At 42.0% G+C, this 27,596-nt stretch overlaps 1 protein-coding gene across 12 annotated transcripts in view; it reads left to right on the top strand.

Annotated features, from left to right (window-relative positions):
• The window catches only part of Pip5k59b (Phosphatidylinositol 4-phosphate 5-kinase 59B), a 55,436-nt gene extending 29,358 nt beyond the window's left edge, over nt 1-26,078 (top strand). For 8 of the 12 annotated variants that reach the window (XM_078193400.1, XM_078193399.1, XM_078193403.1 and 5 more), the window contains 4 exons: nt 60-267; nt 891-1,102; nt 5,571-5,671; nt 16,424-20,686. In XM_078193400.1, coding sequence (XP_078049526.1) covers nt 60-267; nt 891-1,102; nt 5,571-5,671; nt 16,424-16,582 — 680 coding nt within the window. In that variant the 3' untranslated portion in view covers nt 16,583-20,686. Of the gene's footprint in view, nt 1-59; nt 268-890; nt 1,103-5,570; nt 5,672-13,035; nt 20,687-21,256 lie in introns of those variants that run through there. The other 4 variants (XM_078193404.1, XM_078193406.1, XM_078193405.1 and 1 more) reach the window with 4 other exon arrangements.
• The last annotated feature ends 1,518 nt before the right edge of the window (nt 26,079-27,596 follow it).

Below are 27,596 nucleotides of genomic sequence, written 5' to 3'. Positions count from 1 at the left end.
GACGAGCCAAGCACACCGTGTTCTGTTCATTAGGGCTAATTGTAGTGCGCTTTTTGTAGGTGGCACCCTTCCTTCCACCTGCTCCACCCCGCCCCCGCCCTTTGACGATGCAGTGCGCTCGAACGACCAAACCCTGGCTTCCGGTGGTCAACTGCAGCAGGGTGCGCCGGCCACGATCTTAACCAGCAGTTTGAGCAGTGCACAATCCAAGCAGAACAAGGTCGTGCACCACGTCACCCTTACAAAGACTTATCACGACGCCGTCAGGTGAGTGAGTCATCTCTGTCCATACTTCAACCCCCAGGTTTCGCTCCTCGATTAGATCACCCACTGAATAATTTGTCGAAACTTCAGTCGAGTTAGGTTCGCAATTTCGTTGCAAGAGTCATGCTGATTTTATCGCATTCGGAAGATGATGCATACCGATCATTAATCATATTTGAATCGGTTCCACTATCAACTAATTATTAGATCGAGCCATAAATAACTTTGTATCTTTATCAGACATTTACCTTGCTTGCTTCATATTTGTTCTTTTTCATTTATTTTAAACCTTTGTCTATTTAGTGGAAATCAAATTTCGTTTGTTCCGATGACCCATAGTGGATAGATACGAACAATGGATTCTACTTAGCTGTTTCAGAAATTACTTATGATTAGTTATTCACTGTTAAACATCTTTCTTATTTTAATAAAAATCTATTCGTAGAATTTACTTGATATATTATTCGAATAAAATGTCATCGAAATAATTTATTCGCGCAATACCCAATTCTGCACGAGAGTCTTCAGACTAGTTTACCACCTACCCCTAAACGACGCCACCTTCCATTCAGGTGTCGATCAATGCGTTAAACGGACGACTGATCAGTGTCGAACGAACGTTTCAGCATATCCGACGTCCACTTGGAGAGCAGCGGCAGCGGTAGCGGAAGCGGCGGAAGGGAGACGAAGTCGTCGCTGAGCGTCGAGAGCGGCGGCAGCAGTCGAGGCGGCGGTGGCCTCACCTGGACACCACCTGCGGGCAGCAACGAGGGTTCGACGCCCACTTGGACCGAGGGTACTCCGTCCTACACAGAGAGCTCCAGCAGCGGTGACGCAGGTAAGTTCCTCTACGCGCTGAACATCTACTACAGCTCCTGAAGGGCCCCACTACGTGCCTCGAAGACTCCTTCGTTTTCTTCTTCTTCTTCTTCTTCTTCTTCTGCTTCTTCTTCTTCTTCTCCTCCTTCTTCTTCTTCTTCTTCTTCTTCTCCTTCGTCGTCGTCGTCGACCTTCGAGGCGAACGGATTTGCATCGGGCGTTGCTGACCGGTTGATTGTCCAGTCGCTGTTCTTTCCGTTCGTTAACCCCTTGCGTTGGTTTAACCTATTTTTTGATATCGTTACTGTACAAATCGCCGTTGGAAATTATTTTTTTATAGCGTTGTTGTAGGTCAATGTAGTGTGTAGAAACGGTAGAGTACTTGGAGCCAGAAATTGAAAGGAAAATCGATTAACTGTTTAGAGAGACAGTTACATTTTTTTCGAAAACACGCCATTGAAGACGAAACTCTTTGTGTTGGTATCTGTTATTCTGTTTCATATCGTTGTTATACAATTGTTATCTAAAGAAAGTGAAGCCTTTGGAAGAGCAACAATCAAATCCAGAAATTGCGAAGACGATGATTAGAGATCTTTTACAATTCATCTACAGTTTATTGGATTAGATAGACTATCCGAATGAAGTGTCTAGGGTTATCTGATATGAGATAGGGAATAGAAATCACCAGATTGTCTCTGGAGGTGATCTATATTTTTACTAATAGCTTTTACAGTATCTCGTGTAAAATCTCTTTTCGAATTTAATCAAACATACCGGTCCACCAAGAATTATGCCTTCGACTAGATAGATAGTTCCTCAAATAAATGATCAGATAATCTTGTTAGCATGAGAAGATATACACGTGTTGTAATACAAGCTTCGTTGACTCCAACTCAGGGGGTTAGGTGATCACGGATCAGAGTTTAAGAAACTACGCATCAGAGTTTAAGAAACTACACATCAGAGTTTAAGAAACTACACATCACAGTCTGAGAGACACCGTGTCGGTGTATGGAGAGCCGATGGGGCGGTCCTTCAAGGTTCCATTTAATTTCGCAGAAAAACGCCGGCGAACAAGCTCCGACCGAATTATCGTTGCGAAGGCGTTGCAATTAATATCGCGGCAAGGCCGGGTACTCTAGCGAGGATAAATTGAGCGAAGTAGACGTTTTAATCGTATCGAGTAACGGGCAATCAACGCGGCTCTCGCGCCGGCAACCTGAAGTCTGATTAACGTGCCACGATTTTGAGGTAGTGCTCGAAAAGGGAACTAAACGAGAAAAAGGCAACAGAGAAAGAAAGAAAGAGAGAGAAAGAGAGAGAGGGAGAGAGAGAGAGAGAGCATCGTTGCCTGTCGTGTATCGTCGTTATTCGAGTAGCTCGGTGCAAGCACCGGGGTCGTTGAACCATTTATATATACGTATATTACGGAGCCGTAATCTCTCTGTAAGAAAACGAATCCTTCTATGTAATAAGCGTGTATGATACGACACCGTGCGATTAGATTATCGAACGAGATGAACTGTAGCCAGAAAGACGATCGAGTATTGCCAGGAGATAGCTTTCCGCCAGCCACACGAATTAGTCGTACCGTAGTATCGACCGTAACCGTGCTCAATGCAAGATCACTAGCAGCGTAGCTACCTCAATCGATTTCCGATCAATCCCGCGGTCCACGTCGTCGGCACACTAACACCGACCAGGCTTGGGCAGTTTTCGCAAAACTGTATTTAGAAAACAACGAGTCGAACGTCCTTCGTTAGCTAGACTTCGTTTCGGGATGATCGCGCGTTGGTTTGTTCGCACACGAAAACGTGCTCTTCCATAGATAGCTTCGTCACGCTGATTTCGACGCTGCTTGAACCACTTTTTCAAATACATTGTAGAGAAAGTTCTTCTCGGTTAGGCTAAGCGTATATTCATTCGAACGAAATGACCGGCGATCTCTCGCCACGGACGATTGGTTCCTAGGCTGCGGATTTTATGCATTCGCGACAATAATGTACGACCGAAGCACAAAGGAAGATAGTTGACACAGAAGAGACACGCTTAAGTATTGTTAACTCGCTTCGAAGATTGTTATTTTGCATAAAGATCCGAAGTCTGCTTACTCGAACGACTCGCATCGCGCTCGCGTAATTTTTAACGTAGGTCTGACAAGTACGCTGTGGATCTTTATGCATTTCTAGCGCGCACAGATTTTTAAAATGCAAGGATATGTATGTGAAATAATGACAAGATATGATAGCATTTTTAGCTTTAGTTTCAGAGTATGTAATCTTTTAGTCGATCGAGGAATTTTTTCTTCATTTCTAATCGTTCGGAGGAACGACGTTGGAAACGATCATTTGCATAAAGATCCGCAGTCTGCATATAAGTTAGTCCGATCACTGTGTTTGATATCGCCGGAAATAAACGGGCCCAAGCCTGCGACCAATCCAACACGACGAAGGAAGCGGCGTGTTTGTGTTCGTCCAAAGTCCATCAGCTGCATTGTGTTCATAGAGTGATTAGACCTAGTTGGATCCGTCGACTCGGACCGGAAGTTCCAGTGCCTAAAAGTTAATCTCATTGTCTATATGTTCTAGATTGTAGTTCAAGGTTGTCGCCCGTAAGTGTTACTTAACAAAGAATCGCACGCGGACACACTCACACGAGAGCACACTCGGACCTACGATTACGGGATCGAAGGTGCTCGTCGCGAGACCGTCGAACCGACCGACAATTGTTCCGCCGATTTCTAACGAATCGCCCTCGAGCAGCGAACACCTTCGACGATCATCTAAATCACGATTCAACTGTTCATGTTAAGTCGGTGATTACGCCTGCGAAGTACAATAGAGCAGACAGTGCCGGTGTCACTTCACACAATTAGTCCTGTCTAGGTGACTACGTGAACAAAGCCTTGTCAAACACACAAACACACACACACACACACACACACACACTCTTCGAGATCGATGCATTTTTTGTCTCCTCTTCCTCCGCCTGGGACAATGAGAGCGACAATAAAGCGAGAATTACAAAAAAAAAACACCAGAGACCTCACCTCTCATTAACAACCCCCCCCCCGTTTATTCACGACGCACCCGGCACCCGTTTTCACACTTGGCCGTACGTTGACTCGCACGCAGCCTAGACGACGACCGGCACCGTCGTCGGCCTAGAACCGGGGTGTGCCTCGAGATAGATAAGTTTTCGATTTTACTCTCTTTTTCATACTTTATCTCTCTCTATCTATATCGTTCTCGCTATGAAAGCATCCATACGATTAGACTACACACGCTTCTTACCACCTGTAGACACACGGATTACGTAGGTTCTGCACGCTTTTCTATTCTCGACGCATCTTGGCGACTTTGATAACAGTGGGGGGACCGCTCTGATCGCGATCTGTGGTCCGAAAACTCGTGGAATCGCGTCTATAGAGTTGTTGATCAATTTGGTCAATTAATTGGTAAATTAAATACTTCGGTAAGAACATAGGCAAATTATTCATTTGCACATTCTTGTAAATTGATTATTCGAAATTCATATTGTGCTCCTTAGATTATTCCAAACTCGCAATGTATATAGCGATGGAATCATGAAACGAATCTTTGGAATAAACTAATATTTATAAGCAATCTTAACTCCATGGCACAGCTAAATAATGAATTTTTTATCGGGAGACAGATTACCTCATTTATAGGGTAGTGGAGCCAGCACTCGGGGGTAGCCAATTGTAATTTATTTTCTAACGTAATTAACTTGTATTTATGGAATAACTGTTTATTTTTAAATACAACAATTTTATACCAATATTTTCCTTTTCGTTTGTTCTTCAATCAAAAAACAATACTTCACCCGCTAAATTGCTGCATTATCTTTACATTTATTGAATAAGATATATATTAAAATTTCTCGTTCTTTCATTTTGTTCGTTTTCGTATAAATGAATTAAATATTTTACCAGATAAATAACCACGTTTTTTTATTTATTGTCAGACATAAATTAACTTTAGATTTTCCTAATAAGACGTATTAAACTTCTTTATTCAAAAAGAAACAGAATATGAAGGTGAAAAATTCAAAGAACAATTTTTCTCGCATAGTAATCGTTTCCACTACCCTAATTATCAAAGAAAATATAGAATTAGAAGATCGATCATCGATCAAAATTCGCGGAGAGATTCTTTCGCCGCAGCGTATTCAATAATTCCGTAATTCGCACCGGTAAATCAGAAAGCGTGCCAAAGGAGCTGGTTCGCTATGGAATTCAAAGATTAGAGTGCACGCATGCGAACAGCAGGAGAAGTCGTCGGAGCGATCCTCCCGAGCTGAACACACCTTGAGTCCACAGTTTCTTACCCCTTAGATTGCCGAACTCGACTCGACTCGAACACAATCGCTAGGCAAACACGTATCTGCGATCCGGTGACCGTCCAGCTGCGACCGGCCGCTGACCTCTATCTCTCTTGCACTATGACGACTAACGATCATTTTAGGTTGCCCGACGACGCCGATCAGGGGCAGCCAGCGTCAGGACGACGGGGGGAGGATCGCTGCCACCGTCGAAGAGGCGCTAGCCAGTCTCACTACCGAAATGGTAAGTTGGTAATCGTAGCTTTGGACGATCGGTCAGTCGGGAGGACAGAGTCGAACACCGTGCGAACGCTTTCGTATCGACATCATTGCTACGCTGGCTTTGACAGTTCGGTAAAAGCTATCCTCTACCAAAGTATTCCTGACGGAGAACTTTGTTTCATCGTTGGCAACAGTAATTTGCATTAATACGCGAACACTTTTTGAAATGGAATAACTTTTTACAAATTCGACGAAAATACTTGAAATTTTTGGAGGAGATGTTAGCGTACTGTGCATTTCTTTTAATTTTACTATTACTTGGAAAGAGAAAAAAATAAAGGACTCACGACTTTTACACCTACTTATCTGACCCTCTAAGAAAAATGTAAAAATGAAATTATTAGATTTTGGTAATCTCGGTACATGATACTTAAACATTTCTGCCTCGTAGAGCAATTTTGATGAAAGTTTCATCTGTAGCCACAGAGACCTAGAAAACGCATTGTTTAAATCGTCGTATCAAGCTCGGATAAAAGAGTAAAAGGATACGAGTTTCTTATTTTCTTTTTCATTCCAAACAATTGCAATTCTTAAGAAACATATGTCGGACATTGCCTAATTACTCCTTCTAACATCTCAAAAAGAAGTAATTTCTTCCTCTCTTAAAACAGTTGTCCTGTTGCAAAAGGTATTCGAATATTACTGCGAGTCACTGTATGTTGCTAGATCTACTGCTAGATCTACGGAGGTGTCAATTTTGTCTCGAGACGTAGTTCGTAGGACTGGGATTTTAGCTGTCCAAGATAATTAGCCGTCTCGCGCGCCGATTCAAAATTTCCAGCGAGCTATTGCAAAACGGTGGTGCAGACTCTGTGTTCCCCGGCCGATTCCACCAGGCGGTAAGTGCACCAAAGTCGGTGACCGATCGATCGGACTGTGTAAATGTTTCCCCGAGTGGCCGAGGGTTTCTTGTAACTAATAAACAGCCCCCCCCCAAGACGCCGACCCGCTGTCAAGCGAACCCCGTCTCTGCTGAACACCGCCGGCTAGGCGAGCGAAAGACACCGACGAACGGTGACGCTACGAAGTCGGCATTCAGTCGTCGTGCCTATAGTCTCTCCTGTGCTCGATGATGCCCCCGTCGCGGAATCCCCGACGGACCGCCGCTTCAGTTCGCGCCCGAAGCGTTCCAAAGCGTTCACACCTCAGCTTTTTCTCCGATAAAGATTTCTTTAGCTACGGCGAGAGCGCGACGCTGCGCCTCGTCCGAGGATTCGCTCTCGCTGGCAAGATGCATGAGGAGTCTTGAAACTGGTTGCCATTTTTTTCCCAAGGTCTTCCTCTCGCCGCTTCGAGCATCTTGGGCTGAGCCTTGGCGTACGCCATTTTTCTTCGTTTAATCACTGTTTTCATACTTCGCCGAGGCATCCTGATAAAGGATGCTGCATGAGGACGGTCCGGTGGGTTGAGGAACTCTCTCTTTGCTTCTGTTCTTGGGTAGTAGCTCCTACCGTTGTCCCCTCGGGAACCCTGGCGAGACTGCAGGGAGGTGACTGGTCCAAATGAAAATTACGAAAACGGTGTATCAATGGTCGGGGAACCATTTCTTGAACGAAGGAAATTTTTTCGTTTTTGAGACTGATGTTGTGATACGTAATTTTATTGACTGATTTTGGTCCTTTGTGATATTTATTAGCGGTATATATAATTTCTATGTAAGTAATTATTTGTACCGTACCTTCGTGTTAACTTAGCATTCCTTTTTAACATTAAATCCACCGAGCCGGTTTCACAGTTTTATATTTTAAAATCGCTGAAATTATGAAGACTCTCTCGTTGGAAATAATTGAATAATTTCTTAAAGCACTCGTTATAAATATTGTGCAAAGTCTGAATAAATTCAATCTTATTCTCAGAGATTAATACGCCATTTTTAATACTCGGTAAGTTTAACGTTAATTATTATCCTTTCTTTCATATTACAAGGTAATCACGTAAATAGCATAAGTAAAAACACAAAATCTTTCATTTATAAATTCCTATAAAGTTTTTTTAAATTCGATTTTATATAGGAGAATAGTAAAAGAGTTTGGCTAGATTAAAAAAGGAACTTCCTTCACGGCGAATTAGTTTTTAGCTTTAGATAGATATTGTCTCGAGGATCATAGAGTACGTACTGTGATGATTTTTGACGAGTTTCGATGAATTTCGATGAATCGCGGAGGCGGTTTTCCTACGTTCGCGTCCCAGTCACCGGTCTCCGAGGGCGAAGTCTCCCGAGCCACCGGTCCAATCAACTTTTTTCTGCGCAACGCCGATATTTCTCTTGACGCGTCACGCCACGTCGTACGCATCCTCGAATTTCTGCATGCTTGCATCGTAGTGTACGCAACCGAAGACAGTCGCGTCAGCGTTTTCTCCCTGATCTTTTCGCCTTGCGGTGCGCTTCTTCGCGGTGTACACGCACGCAAGCTCTCGGGTCGTTCGAAGGCTTGCGACACGCGAAAGAATGCTGCGTACCATCGCGGCAACGCGAAATTCTCCCACCAGGTAATTCCATATTAACCCAGTAATACTTCGCAGCACCTAGCGAAGCATTTCGAACGATCTTGTTAGCGTTACGTGTTCGACGCATACCTGGAAACTGTACAGGGCAGTCAGAGTTGTGCTTTGTCTGTACTGGAATCGATCGGATGGATTCAATTATTTAAACATCCACAGTGCTTGGCTGTCTTCGATTTTTCCAGAATTAATTTCTTCGTTGATGGCTGAATTGTGACCGGTGTTCTGATTTTTATGCGTTTATTGTCAAACACACAATTCTCTCAATTTAATAGAATTTTTAAGAGACTTTTGATTCAATTTTTGTTGTTTGGATTTATGAACGTTTTGAAAATACTCTGACATATTTCAGTTTATTTAAGAGATTGAGGAATGAGATAAATTTTGATCTTACCCTTGTACTATAATATTGGTGAACAATATTTTCATCTCACAATATCGTTTAATTCTAATTAATATAAATAATGAAATAGATTACAAAATGCGGTAGAAATTTATTTTCTTAAATAGAGAAACTCTCGCGGTAAAAGAATAAGTGAAAATATTAATATCCTTTCGTTTATGAGTGCAGTAATATTTTTATCTTCTCACCTAATTAGAAAATTGGGAAAGTAAATTATTTTTTAAAATAATAATTGCACATGGTTATTATGCAATTAAATATAATCAAAATGCTATTTCCATATGTGATCACTATTTCAAGAAAACTTTATTTATCAAATTTTGTATTAGATAAAAAGAAAAAATATTTATAGTATATTTACTATCTCAAAAATCTATTTCTTCGCAATCCTATGTTTGTGTTTTACATAACTGTAAATGTTACAAATGTACAAAAATTACGAGTATCTAACAGCATAAGAAAACGTTGCGGCTTCGCGGAGCAAATTAATTTTGGAGAAAATCGATCATGTCACGGATTAGGATACCGATGTTTCACCATTCGATCGCCCTGTACGTCCACAAATGAAATAACGTTGGAACGAAGCTGTTCTCGAGTGAAACCAATTCTCGCGGAACGAAAGGCGCATATTCCAAGCGAAGCGCTCGCGTTCCGGTTTCCGTAGAATCGATTTCCGCGCCGAAAGCGCGACGAAACCGCTTTGGAACGCTCGGCGCGAGTAGATCAGCTGCGATCTGAATGCTTTCTCTCTATTTCCTCAAATCAGGAGATACTGCAGCGCGAGTGAATGCACACAACTCGTCCCTCTAACCGTCTAACCCTCCGTCGCGACGGTTCCCTGTGCAGTTTGGATGGCCTGCAACCGTCGTAGCAACGAATCTTCGATATACAAGACGATGAAACGGCATATAAAATGGGAATGATCACGATAGAGACGAACATTCGATAACGTTTAAACGTAACGGGTGGGTGGCCAACAGCTTTATTTTCTCTTTATTTTTCCGCGCGAGTCAAGTCGACGATGTTCCCCTGTCGCAGTTTCTGTGTTCTAGACGATACGGTTCTCATTCGGTCGTACGGAAAGCGATTTCGTTTTGCAAGAAACAATCGATAAAGACGTAGACCTCTACAGAGCATGAGATATTACAGTTATCAGAACGATGATAAAACAGTTAGATCAATACATTAATTCAAATTAAATATAATTTATAGATGAGTAAAATAAATATTAAATAATCGCCTTTTATTCTCCGTCGAATAAAGGAAATTTCTTTCCCTCTTCAGACAATTACTTTTTAATTGAGCAGTATATAAAATAGCAAGATATACCGACATGTTATAAAATTGCAATTTCATTTCCATATTAAATATGTTTGTATACTATAAAAATGCAATTTTGTTTAGATAGTATAAAAATGCAGTTGCACAAAAACAAGATTTTTCACAAATAAATTATGAAATGTCAGCTGTCGAAATCTACGATGACAAAATACCGTTTCGAAGTTGGTCGTTTAAAAAATTGATCGAAGTTAATCGGTAAGAAGACGAAATAACTTTCCGCACAACTCGATGTACCCCGTACTCCGTACTTAATCATTTTCGCCGGAACATTCGACTGGGTCTTTCCGGGGAACGGCGTCTCGCCTAAATACCCGAGCTTCACGGACTATTAATCGTCCGACGTAATTATTCTCACACGTACCCGCGCGCGGCAATGCCGTCGAAACAGTTTCCGCGGCTCGTAACGATCTCTCTCCGGCGAACGGTCGTCGGTTTTTTTCGAGTCTTCGGTGATCGCTGCTCTGTACATCGTGATACGAAACCACGGCCTACGGTAATCGAGGACTGTTGACGCGATCGCTCGGTAGACAAGTGACCGTGGATATTTGCTATTTTCTATGTCGGGCCAGTTGGATAGTGCAAACGACTGAGAAACGGTCGAGGTTCACCGTTGCTGGCGGATTTTGCGCGACGAGCCGACTGTGATAGCGGAAACCGAGAGCGAACGTGTTCGCGTAAGTTCGCGGCCAGGAGAAACAGGATTTATTCGATTCGATTTTTCCTCGCCGGTGGATCGAGCGGACGGAAAACCGCGTGAAAGTGCATCGAGTTTTCATAAACTTTCTATGTTAGAATTTTAAACGCGTTCAAATGTTTCACAGATTCGCGTGGCGTGGGTGACGCGTGTTCTCGAACTGTGCTTCAACTCGCGCTAGTGCGTAGCGATTTCTTTTCATCCAGTCGCGCGATCAATTATTTGGAGGTGATCTTTTTTCGAGGAAGCTACGAGTAAACTATCCTTAGCGTATACCGTCGTCGATGGAATTCGAATGGTTCGAATACTTGTACAGTTTTCTATGCCAGTCTAAGCGGTCGCGCGTTAATTTTATCCAACATCGCGGGCAACGTGTTTCGAAAAAGTTACGGACGTAGTTCGATTAGTGCCAAACGTTTCAATGGCAACGCACACCAAAAGAATCGTCAATTTTTCGCGATGTAAGGGCAGACGAAATGAACTCTTAACGTTTATAATTACACGTAGAAATTTAGAGTAGAATACCGAGAGTGTTCGAGACGTAACGAACAGATTCTCGATTTAAGCGAAACGCTGTCTCTCTGAACGAGTTCAGATCTTGTCGCAAAATTTTCATAGAGTCGCGGGGATAGACTGCGAATTCGATGCATCCGTGACAAATAGAAAGAAATGAAATACGAACGAGCGACGAAAGGATCAAAACGAAGGAAACCGCTGCTTCATTCTCGTTTCTTGCGATTTGAGTAGACGGATTTGCGCGTCGCGAGCGGAGTTCGCAGTCTAATTCGAAGAAATGCGGTCTCGGAAGACCGGTGAAGGGTCGAAACGGAATTCCATCGGGAAGAACCGAGGAGAATACCAAAGACGACGCTCCATTATCACAGTTGGCTCGCCGATTCATTTCCAAGCAGCAAAACAATCGTTATCGAATCGGTTCGCGGCGAGTCATTCAGATTCAGCGTAACAGGACAGCGTGAGTTGTCGAGAAATTATCTCTACTCATCATCCCTTCATCGTAACTAACAATTACCTCTTGTTATATATATATCGGTTAATAATAATAATAATAATAATAATAATAATAATATCAGCAACAAAAACAACTGTAAAACGCTGAAAGAGTGAACGCGCGCGCGCGAAAGCAGGAAAAAAGAGGATGAACGACCATAAAGGAAAGAATAATTAAAGGATTCGCGATCGCGGATGGAAATAGATGTAAATAATTGCATTACGATCCAATTAGGACGCAGCCTTCAGCCCCGTTTTTATTACGATTAACAGTATAATCACCGGTGGGTGTACGTGTACCTATATATACATATATGTGTGTGTCTCGCATTCTTTCTGTCTTCTGTACGTAACTATACATACGATTATACATATGTACACATTTTAATTGAAACGTGTATACCGCATACTATATCGGGTGGCCAATGAACTCCTGGGAGTGTGCTGAAGGCCGTAGGAGTATGGCGAATGAGCCGCGTCGGTGCTATAACAACGTTCGGGAAATTCGAGTACCTCTTTTCCTTCCGCGAACGAAACGATTCGTTCTCGTTTGCCGCTTATTTTAGCGGAATTCACGGGGATCACAATTACGACTGCGGATTCGATGCGTTTTCGATAAACGTGCAGAACTGTAAACACATTTAAAGAACGTAGAAACGGTTAGAAAAGTATTGAGAAAAGTAATAAATGTCTATGTAGCTCTTGCATCTTCCTAATTAATGCAGACGTTATTGATCTTGCATACAAATCTGCGGTCGAGTTGTAATCACGTTCCTCTTCTGTCGTTTCAATTGTTCGAGTAGAATACTCATTAAAATTTCCGATCGTTTCACGATAACGAATCACCGAAATTCACGGGACAGATTAACGTTCGCGTCGTTGTTTAATAGCTGTAATAATTAGACTGCGGAGTTTATGCGTTTACGGCAAGATGACTTTAATTGGACGTAGGAGCAAAGTTAAATGAATTTCAAAATGTCGTATTATTTTCAATTTAGTAAACTTATTCAGAAAATAGTGGACTTTTTACTCAGTTGCTATTTTTTTAGAATAAAGCAGGCAATGTTTCGCATAAAAACTCGCAGTCTAGTAATCGTGTCGTCGAAGAGATGAATACAGCTGTTTTTGGAGTTTTGTCGCAGCAATACTCGGATTAGCGGAAGCTAATCTTTTCTAATTCCTCCCCGGTTTAGCGTCACTGTGGTCGCGTAGCCGGGCCTCTCTCTCGTTTCCCCTATTCGAGTGACTCGCTCCGGCGCACGGTGTAGTTTCAACTGTCGATAATTGTCACAGCCCCCCCGGTATAGTGGTTTTCCAAGTAACACCAACAATCACAGGATGGTCTAGTATTCTTGATACGAGGTAATTTTTATTTTAGACGTTATTGAACGAGTCGCTTCAGGTTCTACCGTAGAGAAACGACCATTTCGGTGTCGTCGGAGAAGTCATTGGCCATCCAGACGCATTATTATACATACACACGACTACGAAAACAAACAAAATAATAATATTAATAATAATAATAATAATGAAAACAGAAACTGTATTATACGCGATACACGACAGACGTTTAAGAGTGATTGAAGCGGGATTAACCGATGCTACCGTGTACGTATATACATATGAACGAGCAAGATGTTTATACATATATAGTAGATGAGAAAGAGAGAGAGAGAGAGAACGTGAGGGAGAGAAAGATAGAAAGAGAGAGAGAGAGAGTGTGTGAGAGAGAAAGGTTCTAGTAGGTCGCAATGAGCAGAAAGAAAATATGTAAACGCGTCGCTGACATTAATAATAGGCGTGAGAGTATCGTGAACGTTTTGAAAAACCAAAATGTTGTTCAATTTCACGTACATATACGTATATATATATGTATTATGGTATTGTCCTTGAGAAAGCGCTTACGAACAGTCGATATAATAGATTGTATTTAGGAACTGGTGGTAACGATCTAGTCGCAACTCGGTGATCGATCCGCGATCTTCTTCGAGTTGTTTCGCTCTCTAGATTTTTTTTATTCTCCCGTTTTCGGCTTTTCATTCTATCGTGTCGGCCTTCCCCCTGTCTTCTTTCGTCCAGGCTTTTTTCTCGGTTCGATGGACAACGATTATTGTAACAAAAAAGGATGGTATATCGACGCCTTTTCTTTTTTAACCCCCGATTTCGCCATCGTAATTCGAGAGTCGCTTGATTCGATCGTCGTTCAGCAGACTATACTATTCGAAAATCATTGATTACAGCTTTAACGTTTACTTTAACCAATTGTTCGAATTTTGTTCGAGATTAATAATTAGATATTGAATAAAAATTTTTATTCAAACGGATCTTTAACAGAAATTTTAATTTGGATAGATTTCTCGTGTAAATTTCAATTCGGATGGATTTTTAACATATATTTTAATTGAGGTGGATATTTAATGTAAATTCTAATTCGGCTAGATTTTTTATATAAATTTGATAAAGGTAGTCCAATTGGGATTTAATCTATAACTGCTTAAAATCTTATTTGAATTCTTGTGACGTTCGAATACCGCGATTAAATGTAAAACATATTAATTACAAATTGAAGGAACAGAACGACTCCGAGTTTCGATGGCGTAATCGATCGATGTATACTCTCTTAATGCGGATCGAGCGGCCGAGGGAGGTTGGAGAAGCTTAATAAACTCGTAGCTTTGTTAACTCGATACTCTTCCACGAGTACCATGTATTATTATCATTATTGTTATCGTAGCCATTGTACGAGGGGACAGTACGATCTTTAGTAGCGATCTTGAAAGTGTGATATTTTTTTAACGAACATATCGCAGCGTACGTTCGAGTTCGACGGGTGATTTAAATGCTTGCTGTTTAGAGAAAAACGTTCTCCGGTTCTGGAGGACTTCGGAGAGGATTAAGAGACGAAAAAGGGATCGATGGTGCACGCTTCGAAAATTAAATCGCGTTAATGTTCACATTCGTCCTTTTCGCGATATTTATCGCTTTAGCAAAAGAGTTCTGTCATCCATTTATTCAGTCCATGATTTTACCATTCGTTGCAGAGTTGGACAACATTTAAGAAATATGAACTAACGAATACAATCCTGTTCAACGCTATCCAATAATTATGGAATCGAATAAAAATTCATCTAGATGCAAATTTATCCGAATAGGATTTTCTTCGAGTAACATCCATTTTAATATGAATTTATTCGTACAGGAATTCATACGGAAAATAATCGATTTGAACGAATCATTATCGTTCGAATAATTTAACTATCTCTATTCGAACAATTTATTCGAATAAATATACAGAATAATTCATAACGAATAATTGTTATTCGAATAAAATATTCAGCTAGAAATTACTAAATCGGATAATTATCCTAGACAAATGTTTATTCGAAGCAGTTCGCATAATGCCCAACTCTGTCTCGTCGAAGCATCATCCTTTACGCGATCGATTCAATACCATCGATCGCACGGGCATTAAAAATGTGTATCGTTTGCAATATTTCGTTTCGTTCAATCGTATTCGACTCTGGCATTGAAACTATGATTTCGTTAATTCCGACAATTTCAATCGTAATGCCGCGCATTGGAAACATCTCAGGTAGAATAGACGTTCGATCGCCGAGCATTACGTTGAATCCCAACGACGCGAAATCACTGTTCCGGTTTCGTTCGATTCGACTCCTGCACCGTCGATTACAAAACGCGTTCAAACCGAAGTCGCGCTGTTCGAAGTTCTCTCGTTTCGATTGCGGGTTCCGTGCATTGAGAGATTCTCAGGGAGAATAAATCCTCGATCGCCGAGCACCAGATAATAAAACTGCTACCGGCGCGGCGGAATCGAGGATCCGTCGCTTCTTACGCTTTGTCTCTGTGTCGCTGCAAACTCGTGCTTGTCGATGATCGTTGAGCTGGCAAACCGGCATACTTCTCGCCCCGCGTTGTCCTCCGTGTGTGCTTAAAGAGAGATACAATCGACGGGAAACCGGAGTGCACTAACCTTGTTTAGACATTAACCGTCCATCGTTGATTAACCTGGTTGATCGTGACTTGTGCTCTTTTTCACCGTTCTCGTCTCTGTTCTTTTTTTTTTCTTTGTTGTGTGCTTCCTGTTGCGTCCTTTAAGCGTGCAAACACTGAATCGTTCATACGGCACAATACGCAGAAACCAGACGCGTTCGTACGTTCGTTTCGATCCGTTCACGGTGCATTAGAACCTTGATCAGCAGAATAGGCGGTGAATTTTTACATTCAAGACGAAAGAGGACAACTTCATTGCTGCTGTGTGGTAAATAGACTTCTATGCATTTATGGCGATGAACAAACGGGAAATGAAAAGAAACTGCTTTAGTTTCTTACCATTGATTTAACCCTTTGCTGAGCCATTTAAAGTATATCTCGAACTCAAGGGTTTCGCTATGGAAACATTGAAGATAAATCTTAAATGGTTCTATTCCGAAGTTTTTCAGTGCAAAGGATTAAATGATTTTGATTTTGCTCAAAGATGAGAGGATATTCTGCTAAAATTGATGAGACTCTAGGTTTACTAGTTTAATAGGTACTATTAATTAACGTATATGTTATTAATGTATTAATTAACATAATACAGTACTTATAATTATTTACCGGTTCGTTTTGCCTTCGTATTAAACCGTGGAGGGATCGAAACGGAAACGTCAGGCTGACGCGGTTAATCATGTTGTTTGTCCGACTTCTCTGTAAGAAGGAAATAACAGGAAACTCTCCGTACTGATCTCTTTTCTGCTCGTGTTCAGAGGCGAACGAGTGACGCCGCGATGGATCACGTGGAGCAAAGACCATCCCTTTCGATGTACAGACAAGTGAGAACGAGTTTTAAACGCGTCATCGCGAACCACGTGCCGGTGATGAAGAGCAGGCAAACGGTATACGTCGTTGTGGATCGGAAGCCGTGATGATCCGCGCGCGAGAACACACTCGTAGGAATTTCTTTGAACGTAGAATTAGACACGGTCTGGCAGGATCCGCGGCGTGTATCGCGTGCACGGAAGAACGTGCTCGAGGATCCGTGCTCGCGCGAGAACCTGTGACGTTTCGCGATACTCGGTGCGTTTCGCGGACGTACTCTTGGGAACGCACTCTATGGAAAGTTGGAAAAGGCTCTCTAGGAAACACAGACGCTAGAATCATCGCTTCGTGCTTGTACACCTACTCGCGTTTTCTATTTTTCTAAAATGTCGTTTCTAACGATCTTCTAGAATTTTTACTTGAACTGTGACGCGGTCGTTCGACTCGCCGACTACCTGGTTTAACATCCCTTTGCACTCGAGCGGCTACCCCGTGACGCCATTGACAAGAATTTTATGCATCGACAAATATTTCATGGAATTAGAATAATTTACGCGGTATTTGCACGGCAGCAATTGCTTTGGCCACGTTCTTATATTTTGTACACCGAACTAGCGTACAAATTAATTTTCAAATTTGAGAAAATAATTCCGTCACCCATATATGGGTTACACGGCTGTCAAAGTGTACAGAATCGTTGTACCACGGTCCAAAATAATTTTGACGGTGTCAAATTTTGTTGGATGCTAGTCTGGTATGACACATAGTTATGCAACCACGTTCACTTTTGCGACAGTCATACCGACGATAGTCATCCTTTCCCTAAATATTTCCTAATTTTCCTCCGTTTCAATCTTATCTCCAACCGCCTAAATCTCTCACCTCCTACTGACTCATTCTTGTACCTTGATCCCCGAGTCATCCATACCACTTGAACTCCGAATCATCCTCGCCCTATCTCATCCCCACTACTCTTAGTTTTTCCTTTTAAAAGGGACTAAGTCGACCCCGTAACGACACATTTTTGGCTAAGCACTCTTAAACCGGACACGTCTAAAAAAACACCAAGTCTTACAATCAATCGTATACTCAGCGTAAGAAGACGACCTCGCCACACATCGAAAACCTATAATAAAACCCCTCTCAAAATAAATAAGTGTTGCATTAATTTCCACGATCGGGAATACAACAATTTATTTATATTCAAAAGACTGTTGAAAGCATTCTGCCTCTCAACAGGTTTTTAATTTCGTAAAATCTTGCGAAATAGAAACATCGTAGACGAGAAACTGTATTCAATATGTGTGTATATGTAATTAAATATATATTATTAAAATAGCTTCGAGTGCAAAGGGTTACTCGGCTTCACCTCATTCAATATCTTCGCGACTTCAACTAAACTGTAGACCGTAGATGATCACACTGTACTCTACTAGACTGCGGACTTTTATGCACACATGACAAAGTCGAGTAACTGCAATTTTCGATCCTTTAAGCAACAGAATTCTTGAAAGGATTAAAAAACGTCAATGTATGATTTCCGAATCTATTCAAATGATTAAAGAAGGGATGAACCTGTTATTTATTTTCTGCTTCTTGCAATTGCTGCGGAAGATTTGTATTTCCCATAGAAATCCGCGGTCTGATTACGGATCCCATTAACGAGGATCGGGCTTAATCGATGGACGCAAGCGGGTCGCGGAGAGGCTTTTCTAATTCCTCCATCGGCGCGGAACGCGAAACCCTCGCCCGTTTCCCAGTTTCAACGATGATCGAGCAATCGTCCGATCTTAATCCTCTCGCGACTGTAGCTCAGCCTTGCGTCTAAATGTCTACTTAACTAACCGGGTAAGACTTCGTTCATCAGTTTTCGGTTTTCTCTCCGTTCGGTTGCGTCGGCGTCGCGCGCACGCATTCTCCGTAAGGTCTCGCGCGACCGTAGAGCAGGAGAAGGAGGAGAGAAAGAGCGCGCGCGCGCGACGTTCGAACGGAAACATGTCATAAAGCAATAACAGGATCGTCTTCGCGAGAGAGAACGCTGGTTCTCCGATTTCGCGGAGCGAGTACTCGCTCGGCGGGTGCGCGACCTCCTTCGCTTCATTTCGCAATCTCGGTGCGAACGTATGAACGAGAGTCGGCAGGACGATCGTTTCGCGATCTACTCGGGAATCTCCCTCGTCCTTTTCTTCGTCTCGCGTCCTCTCGGGGCGCTTCTTCGCCGATTCGCCTCCGCGAGTCGCGAGTTTGCACTTCGAGCAGCCGGTCGGTGCAAGTGAACATCGAGTTAACGCGCGTGGGAGATGCAGCGAAACGACGCGGAACGTTCCGTAATCTTAACATCTTATTTCCTCGGTGGAGAAACACTGAAATTCGGTTATTAGAAGCTGAAGAGAATGCACGGAGGATACGTTCTTAGCAGCCACGCTCGCGTAATTATAATTTTGAAGAAAGTAGTCTGGCTCGAGGCTGGACGACTGTGGGTAACTTAATTAAGAAGTACTTCGTTTCGTGTCATTACGAATACTTCGTTTCGTATTTCAGCAACGAAAGGGCTATTTATTGTAGTAGCTGTGTTTTAAGGAGGTATTTCAGTGTAACGTCTCAATTTTGTTTAACATCCTTTTACACCTTTTTGCGAGGAAGCTGTCGCGCCTGTCGCAGTCACATTTACAAGGATCATTTGCAAGTATTTCAATAATGTTAAGACATTTTTTTAGGTTAAAAGATATTAAAACTCGCGACGTTGGCGTAGTCGTGACGTAGTCGAATTTCAGATTATCCCATGATAACTACGATTGCGGAAATTGTATAAGACAATTTCTTGATTAATATGAATTTGACTGTGACATGTGCTAGTACAAAAGAAAAAGTCGATGGTTAAAATGAATCGCGACATTTTGCGATTGGACACTGGAATACCGTCTTAAAAGTAAGAACGAAGTAGTCTTTTCGAATTTTTATTCGCCCGACCGCTTATGATTTAATCAGAAAAGTCAGCGATATGTACCTCATTTACTCGTGCCTACGTCTACCTAAAATGGGTCACTGTGTTTCGAAACGTTGTCACTCTATTTTATGCGAATTCGAGAGACGTAGAACCAATGTGCCATGGGATAAGAGCATACTAATTAAGCGCGAGGTGCATGCACAATTTGGGTTTTGGACGAACTGTTGCGAGCGAACAGGCGTTTGTAGGACTGATTAACCCTTTAACAGTAACATTCCTATGAAACGAATGTTCATAGACGAATCGCTAGGCCGCGGTTGCAAGCTCGTGCTTCGCTGCAAAATGTACGTGATTTCTGTTGCAACTGATTTCCACGAAGTTTCAGCAGTCTACGACACTCTAGTCTGAATCGGTGACGAACGCTAAATAAAATGAAATAAAATAAAATTGAAACCTTGCTCGTGGTTCACCGGAGGTTTAATTTTATTTTCGGCCTCTTGAAATTCTTGACGAGAAACGTGTATTATTTCTTTTGTTACATAATTTGATCGACTTCAAGCTTGCACGAGTGTTCGCAATTAACACGTTCGACAGTTTTTTACTTTTTATTTTTTCTTCTGAACGCAAGAAATTCGAAATCTGGTGGCCGCGAAGTTCGATCGTTGAAACAAGGCTAAATAGTTTCATTGAACGTAGAGAATGGCCGAACTGAAGAAAGTTTGCGAAATGGCAGCCACCGGAGACGGAATTTCGATGGAAAAATTTCTGAAACGGAAGAATGTGTTAGGAGCATCTCTAAAGTGTCAGCTGTGAAGCAAGTCGTCGCGTGAAAGGAAAGTTGAAGGGTTAAAAGGGAAGAGCGAAGGACAGCGATGGTCTGGGACCGCTCGTCGGCCGCCAGTTGGTGCGAGGGAACGAAAACGCTTCGATCCTATTTTGATTAGCTAGGGAGGCTGTTTCCTATCGAGTTGCACGCGGGCGACGAGCATATACATCCGTGATAACGCGGCGACCGGCCCATTTCTGTCCTACCCTGATATCCGAATGAAAACGTAACGATTCTACGTTTGCCGTAAGTCGAGCAACCGATCGGCGAACGTCGCCGAAACCACGCGAGCAACCGAGAATGCTGTCACGAAGCGAGCTGTCGCATGAGCGAGACTTCCGGCAATACATATTACGATTATTATCATTATCATTACGATGATTACTATCACCATGAATTACTGATATTATTTAAATAAAGCAGTTACTATTATTCTTACGATTGTTTCTGTTGTCGTACATGCGAATCGAGCCGATCACTTTCGTCGAGAGTATTTATTCAACTGTTTTTTTATTTATTTATGCTTTCGACACTTTACTTTTTTTGTTACAAACACTGATATATTATTTTGCTGAGACGATCAGTCGTGTACAGGGTGTGCTGTAATCCCATTGTTTTTTTTATTGCCCTGTAGAACAGTGGAGCCACTGGATGACCAATTGCTGTGCTTTTGGTTTGTTTCTCGGATACAGTTAACTTTATATTCATTCACTTACTTTATTTATTATTTAGTCGGAAATGTTTCTTATCTTATTCGTTAATTATAAAGTTAACTGTGTTTCAAATAAACGAAAGACGCGACAATTGGTTATCTAACAGTAACCGGCTTCGTTTTGCCCTACGTCAATTTGCATGATTTCTTTCCATCCCTTCGTCAAGAACGATCGATCGATCGATCCTTGATGCCGCAGCCACCCACGTTTCTCACCCTCGGCGCACTTTATTTTTACTTTCTTTTTACCGATATTTTTTGTCTTACCCTGGTTTCTTTATTTGCACCCTTTTCAGACCCACCTGTAGTCAAGCGAAACGAAGATAGAATTCTGTACAAAAAAAGGAACGAACACGAGTAAACAAAAATTGTTGTGTGTACGCGAGAAAGAGAGAGAGAGAGAGAGAGAGAGAGAGAGAGAGAAAGAAAGATAGAAAGAGAGGTAGAAAGAGAGTGTGAAATTGACTGCGGAGCCTGTGAATCCTCCCGCTGCCGGCGCATTTAGAAAACCCTCCCCCTCCGGAATTACCGTGAAAATGCATTAGGACGTTGATGTAAGTTCACCAAAAACCACACGTAGGCATAAGCGAGCGGAGCTTAAGAGTTATATTTATAGGGTGTTCCGAAAATATCCGACCGAGGAAACGGTCGCTCGCGTTTCCGACGCGCGTTCCAACGGATCTTTCCGTCGGAGACGAAAAAAAAGCCGTGGGCTTCTCGTCATCCTACAACAATGTCGTACTTGTTACGAACCGGGAATCGATGAATCAGACGGAAATAGTATACCTTCTGGTACAATATTTTCTTAAATACCGTTAAAACTTCTATTTATTTATTTATTTATTTGTCGAGCTGTCAATGTTCCGCAATCGAAATTCTACAGAAACGCGAGACAATGACGACTGAAGCAATAAAAAGATAGCCAGGATAATTTCGGAACGTTCTACGCTAGCGTATAAGCGACCGGCACGAGACGGCCATCTTGTTTCCGTTAGATGTCGTCGCGTTAAAAATTGTCAATTGCAGGATACAGAGCATTTATTTCATATCTAGGCGCATTGTTAGAAATGGATACGATTGCGAGCGCCCCGCAAATTTTGTGCAATTGTGGCAAAAATGGTGAAATATAAAACGGTAAAAACACTAGAAGAGTTTACGGATATTATTCCATTATTTCAAATTAATTGCAATTATAAAAGCAGAAAAGACATTTCCATCGATTTTCCCGCAATTAATAATATCTTTACTTCATATAAAAATCGGTAGTATAGTTACAATACCATTTCTAACAATATCCTAGATCTGTTCACCTAACCGTCTCTGGCCGATCCCGGAAGATCGAACGATTTAACTTATTTCTCTTCAGAGTTCCCGAAGAGGTTTCAGTTTCCCTCGCCGGACCCGGTAAGCGTGACACATCTGGAACCCTTTTACGGAAAGACTGCGTGCGTTCACGTCCTCCGGTTTAATCTCTTTGCTCCTGATTAAACGCATCACCTCCATCTCGCGTCCCCGGAACATCAGCTCGTGGAATCTCAAATCCGCGAACACTTGCTGATCGTTGTCGTACGTTTCCCACGCGGTTCGCCTGTCCCCGTTCGCTCATACGAATGCATACAATTAACGTCGCCGTTTCAGTTCTGCACACTGCCCGAAACCCGCGAAAGTCGCGGAGCACTGCGGCGCGTCGCGCGCGTCCGTTCTGTTCCGTAATCGTTCGGAGGAAGATATCGTCCCAGATCAGTCCGCGTGTCTCGTTCCACACGCGGGAACCGTAAAAATCGTGCAGCTTATAGTTTTAACGATCACGCGATGCCCGTGGATCACGAAGACGTAGGAGAAGCGGCTCGCCGGGAGGACGACCGGCGAGCACTCCGCGCGAAAAGCGACGTGTGTTCAATCCATTCCTTTAGCTTAAAGGTGTCTCGTTGCGGCCCGCCTCGAGAGTTCGATTTTCTTGTCGCGAAGCCAGACGCGGCGCACAGAGCGTTTCGTAAACTGCGGCCAACCTTGGGGCGAAGCTTCGACCGGGGAAAAATCGCGAGCTTCTTTTATCGGTTCTTTATCGGCGTTGATATCTCGTTGACGTCGCGGATTAATAGTAAGTTCTATTACGCGATAAGTCACGTTTTACTTCATAGTTCCGTCCGAGGAATTCTTTGCATAGCAGCTCCTTACGTTTGCGAATCGGAGAGATACCTTCGAGCAAGGTACAAGAGGATAGATTGTAAAGCACGCTCGAAGTGAACAGTGTTTTCAATTAAATGAAGCTGGTAACGCATTTATCGCGTTTATGATTCATTCAGACAAGGAGAGATATCTGGGATGCGATGCAAAAATTATAAACGAGGCTGGATAAAGGAGATAATTTGTTACGCGTTATCATCGTAAGCGAGTTACTTTATCGTACCACGGTTAATCAATTACCAGTAATGATATTACAAATTTCCGTCGAGAACTCAATATAAAATAAAGCGAAAGATCGTATTAGGACTCAATAAGTAGGAAAAATATTTTAAGCCTAATTGACGTATCAATAACTTTATCAAATCGGTTGTATAGGAAGTTTGAATAGGAAGTGTGCGAATATAGTTATCCTCCATGGCTGTTTACATCCCACGCATAATCAAGCAGCCTGTTACTGTCGTCCCTTCGAACGAAGGACAGGTGTGCGATGGTTTGAGCAGTAATTCTCACCCATGTGAAGGGCAATAAGTAGGGCTTACCATACAGGTGAAACTATGATTCTTTTGCAGTATAGGCGCAATTGTGGTAGCTACTATTGTTTGCAGGAGTAAGACGAAGCTTTGGTGTCTAATCAAAAGCTCTGGTATCATTGATAATATCATATCTTGTGTCAAAGTACTGTGCGACATGGTAAAAATTGTGTCTGTTATGATTACAAGCCATATCATAATACAACAATTGAAAAGGGGCGATATGGGCAATAATAGAGAAGGATATTCCAGTTCGAATCGAAGATGTTGTGGTCATTGTTTTTAAATTTAGAATCTGATTTATTCGGCAAGGCTTTCATTTTATCTATATCGTTATTATATATCTTTTCTATAGATATCTTTTCTTTTAGATTCTTCTGTCATAATTTTACTGGTCGTGTTAATCTCTAATAACACATGTTGGATGAGGCACTGATATAAAAATTCACATCATGATAATTTCTCAAATAAGGCATTTATATTTAATATTTTCTTGTCATTGTTGAGCTTGTATGCAATAAATCCTATAATTATCAGCACATGCTTTGAATCCCAATAAGATATCGTTTTAGGGTGAAAAATTACTGGTGTCCTCATCAATGTTACTAGTTTACTTTTTGTTGTGTATTTCTAAAAAATATATCTCTACAGGAGATATAGATTGTCCTGCAGAAATATAGCTGTGAGTAGAGGGCATGAGAGAAATGGGAAGAGCCTTATTGATCTTTCGCCACATTAATTTTAGATAATACTGTGGCAGAAAGCCATCATCAATAGTTTACTGGCATAATATCAGCTGATATCTTATAATAATTTTGGGTATTCTCTAACGTATGTTTGCTGGACCGCTTCGTGAACTGAAGTCTCCAAAGTCTTAAAATTGCTTTCAATATAATTGGCCCAATTATGTACTGATGTAGCAATTTTATCCAACTCACCATAAATCTCTGTATGTAGAGTGCTCATAGCCTGAAGGAGGTAATTACTGAGCGAAGCCGTAGAATTCTTGAGTAAGATTAATTCCTCTGTGTTTCTGGCAGACATTGATTCGGCCGATTTTACTATAACATGCAAGTCCTTGAGTTATGACTCAATTGCCACTCCGTATAGTTTGTTCTGTATATCGCCCAGGAAGTCGATAATTCCTCGCCTTTTTCTTGCAACTGTACGTTCACAGTTTAATTAAGTAATTGTCATAGCAGTGCTGTTCTGGATGATACTCCTCGTTGACATAAGTCAAGTACTTGATCTGGTTTCTGACACTGGCTAACCAACTACTCTTGTTTCATGTTGCACAATTCTCGCAAAGAAACCTCGATCTTCTTTAGGCATGTTCGATGGCAATGCGGCTACAGAGCCAAAAGCCCTTATAATTAAGAGATCAGAAACAGTATGAAATGATGCCGAGTCCCCTTCATTGGTCGTCTTTGATGGTTCATGATTGAAAATAAAGGTATGTCCAGTCCCTTCAATATTGATAATGTTATCCTTACTAGGGTCACTTGGCAAAGGAGCTGATCTCTTTCTCTTAGCATGTGTATTTCCCTATGTTTCAACTTCGTCACTTAATGTGTCTTTTCCAATTACTGTAGGACATCTATTCTGAGGTAATAGTTCCCAGAGTATTACAAAGCAATACCCTGTTTCCTTGTAGATAGATTTAACCCGTGTCAAGTACGCACCAAAGATATTATACGTCTGATTAAAAGACTTGAGGTAGCCCTGATATTCGCTCACTAATGTCTAATAAGATCTTGGCTAGATCTATCTTGTCCATCATGCTCATGGTAGAACAGGTGGAGTAATTCGTGTCATTAGATAGCACCATGAAATTAGGCTGAATGATATTGTCGCGGGGACGAATATGGACCAAGGATCATGCAAAATAACGATACGCCTTGATGTATAAATACAGGCTGCTTTATTTTTGGTGAAGAGCGGTATTTATGTCTTTGTTTAGCCTATGGAATTTACATGTGGTTAAGGTTCTGGAGTGACGCGGTATTATCTTGTCCTGAGAACTATGTTTTTAGGATCTATGTTTTGCAGATGACTGGTCCTAAGGATGAGTCCGCGAGATGCGTCATGACGTGAATTGGAAGTATGATTCTTGGTGCAAAAGGGTGTATTTGTCCGATGCGTCGCAATATCATCCAGGCATGGTCTATCAAATGACACGCTATGGAGCCGATACTGTTCTCTCAAATGTACAGGAGGAATGTTGACTGATAAGAGTCCCACATCACTCTTAAGTGTGGGATCCAATGGAGTGAACTGGTTCGTATAGATTTGGTTCTTATCCTCATACCCGTCCAAGAGTGCGCACGACAAAATCAACCCCACCATCGAATAGTACAGAAGAGCTTCCATGTCAGAGCTGGAGATTATCGCAACGATATAATACACTTGTCGTTCTCGTTTCAATTAATTTTCGGACGGGTCGATCACAGTTTACGAAACGTTCTGGCCCTACCGCGTCACGTGGCTCGAAACCGCGGAGACGGAAGACCGATGCAGCCGGCAATACGCGATTATTGCGAGCACGCATCGGTAGAAATGGCATCATTGGCGTCGATTGCGTCGATTTGCTGGAGAACTCGGACCGCTTGGCGACAATCAAGCGTTTCCCGCGACGTTCTCCGCATGTACATAATCATTTAGAAGATATTTCCGTGCATGTATAAAAGGAAAAGGAAACGAAAATATGTTTATATGAAATCTGTACACACGTAGATGGGTCGCGCCAAGTGTATGCATCGTCGATTGCATTTATATATATACGTGCATACATATACATATATGTGTATATATATACGCACATGCATATACATATAAGTATATTTATATACAAATATATAGACATATACATATATATGTAGAGACATATACATAATACATCTGCATACACGGCGCGATCGCGCGCGTTCCTGCATTTTCCTCGCGACGCTCTCGTCTCGATACCTCATTCTAGCGCGTGCAAACGATCGCAGCGTGTGTACGATATGTTAAGGGAAAGATAAATAAATTATTGTTGCGTTCTATTTATTTAAAACGGGGGGAGCTGGTCCTCCCGCGGAGAAAGAAGGTGGCGCGTTTTACGTCGAAAGCTCTTCTGGTGAAGAAGATCTTCCTGGCAATAATTGTTGTAACAATAAAAGTTTGCGATGATGAAACCGTTGCCGCTTAGTGTCGTCGAACACGCAGACCTGTCCACACACACATACACACACACATCTCCTACATCGTCCCCCGATCCCCGTTCCAGGTTTTTGCACGGGCCTCGAGGTAAGTGTTGCACACGGCTGTCGAAAGCCTGACGCACTCTCATTCGCGTGCGCGGCCTGCATGACCGTGTGCCAGTCTTTCGGAAATCCTCGAAATGAACTAGGATTTCGAGTGATTACTGGGTCGCGTCGCTGATACCATCGCGGACGACGGAAGCGGACTAATCAGCTCGGAGAAAAATGCTGGATTTACCTGAGAGAACCGGTCGTCAAAAGGCAGCGACGGTGGAGAATTTATGATAAATTGCCCGCTGGTGATTTGTACAATGTCTTGATTTAACGAACTCCGGCATCGAGTACCGGTGCAGCTGTTTTTATAGTTCGAGCGTTAATTGCTGTTCCAACGATTCGATTAAGTCGCTGCTTGTCGTCGGGAGACGTCTATTCTTTGCTGGATGAAAAGGGTAAGATCGGTTGGAACGAGGAATTGTAAAGTTTAACAGTAAACCCACCGAGCATTAAAAGTGTCTGAAATGATTTTCCTTGTAAGAATGACAAGATCGAATTTATTTCGAGTTCTTTGTTGAAAAATCTGTTGAAATAAAGAAATTGATTACATTGAAATCCCTCGTCATTTCAATAATTATTAAATAAAATACATGTAGCAGCTCGTTTTACCGGTACTGGTAGTTTTA

Source organism: Augochlora pura, chromosome 10 (genome assembly GCF_028453695.1).
Source record: "Augochlora pura isolate Apur16 chromosome 10, APUR_v2.2.1, whole genome shotgun sequence".
In the NCBI taxonomy this organism is placed as follows: Eukaryota; Metazoa; Arthropoda; class Insecta; order Hymenoptera; family Halictidae; genus Augochlora; species Augochlora pura.
This window is presented reverse-complemented; position numbering and strand designations above follow the sequence as displayed.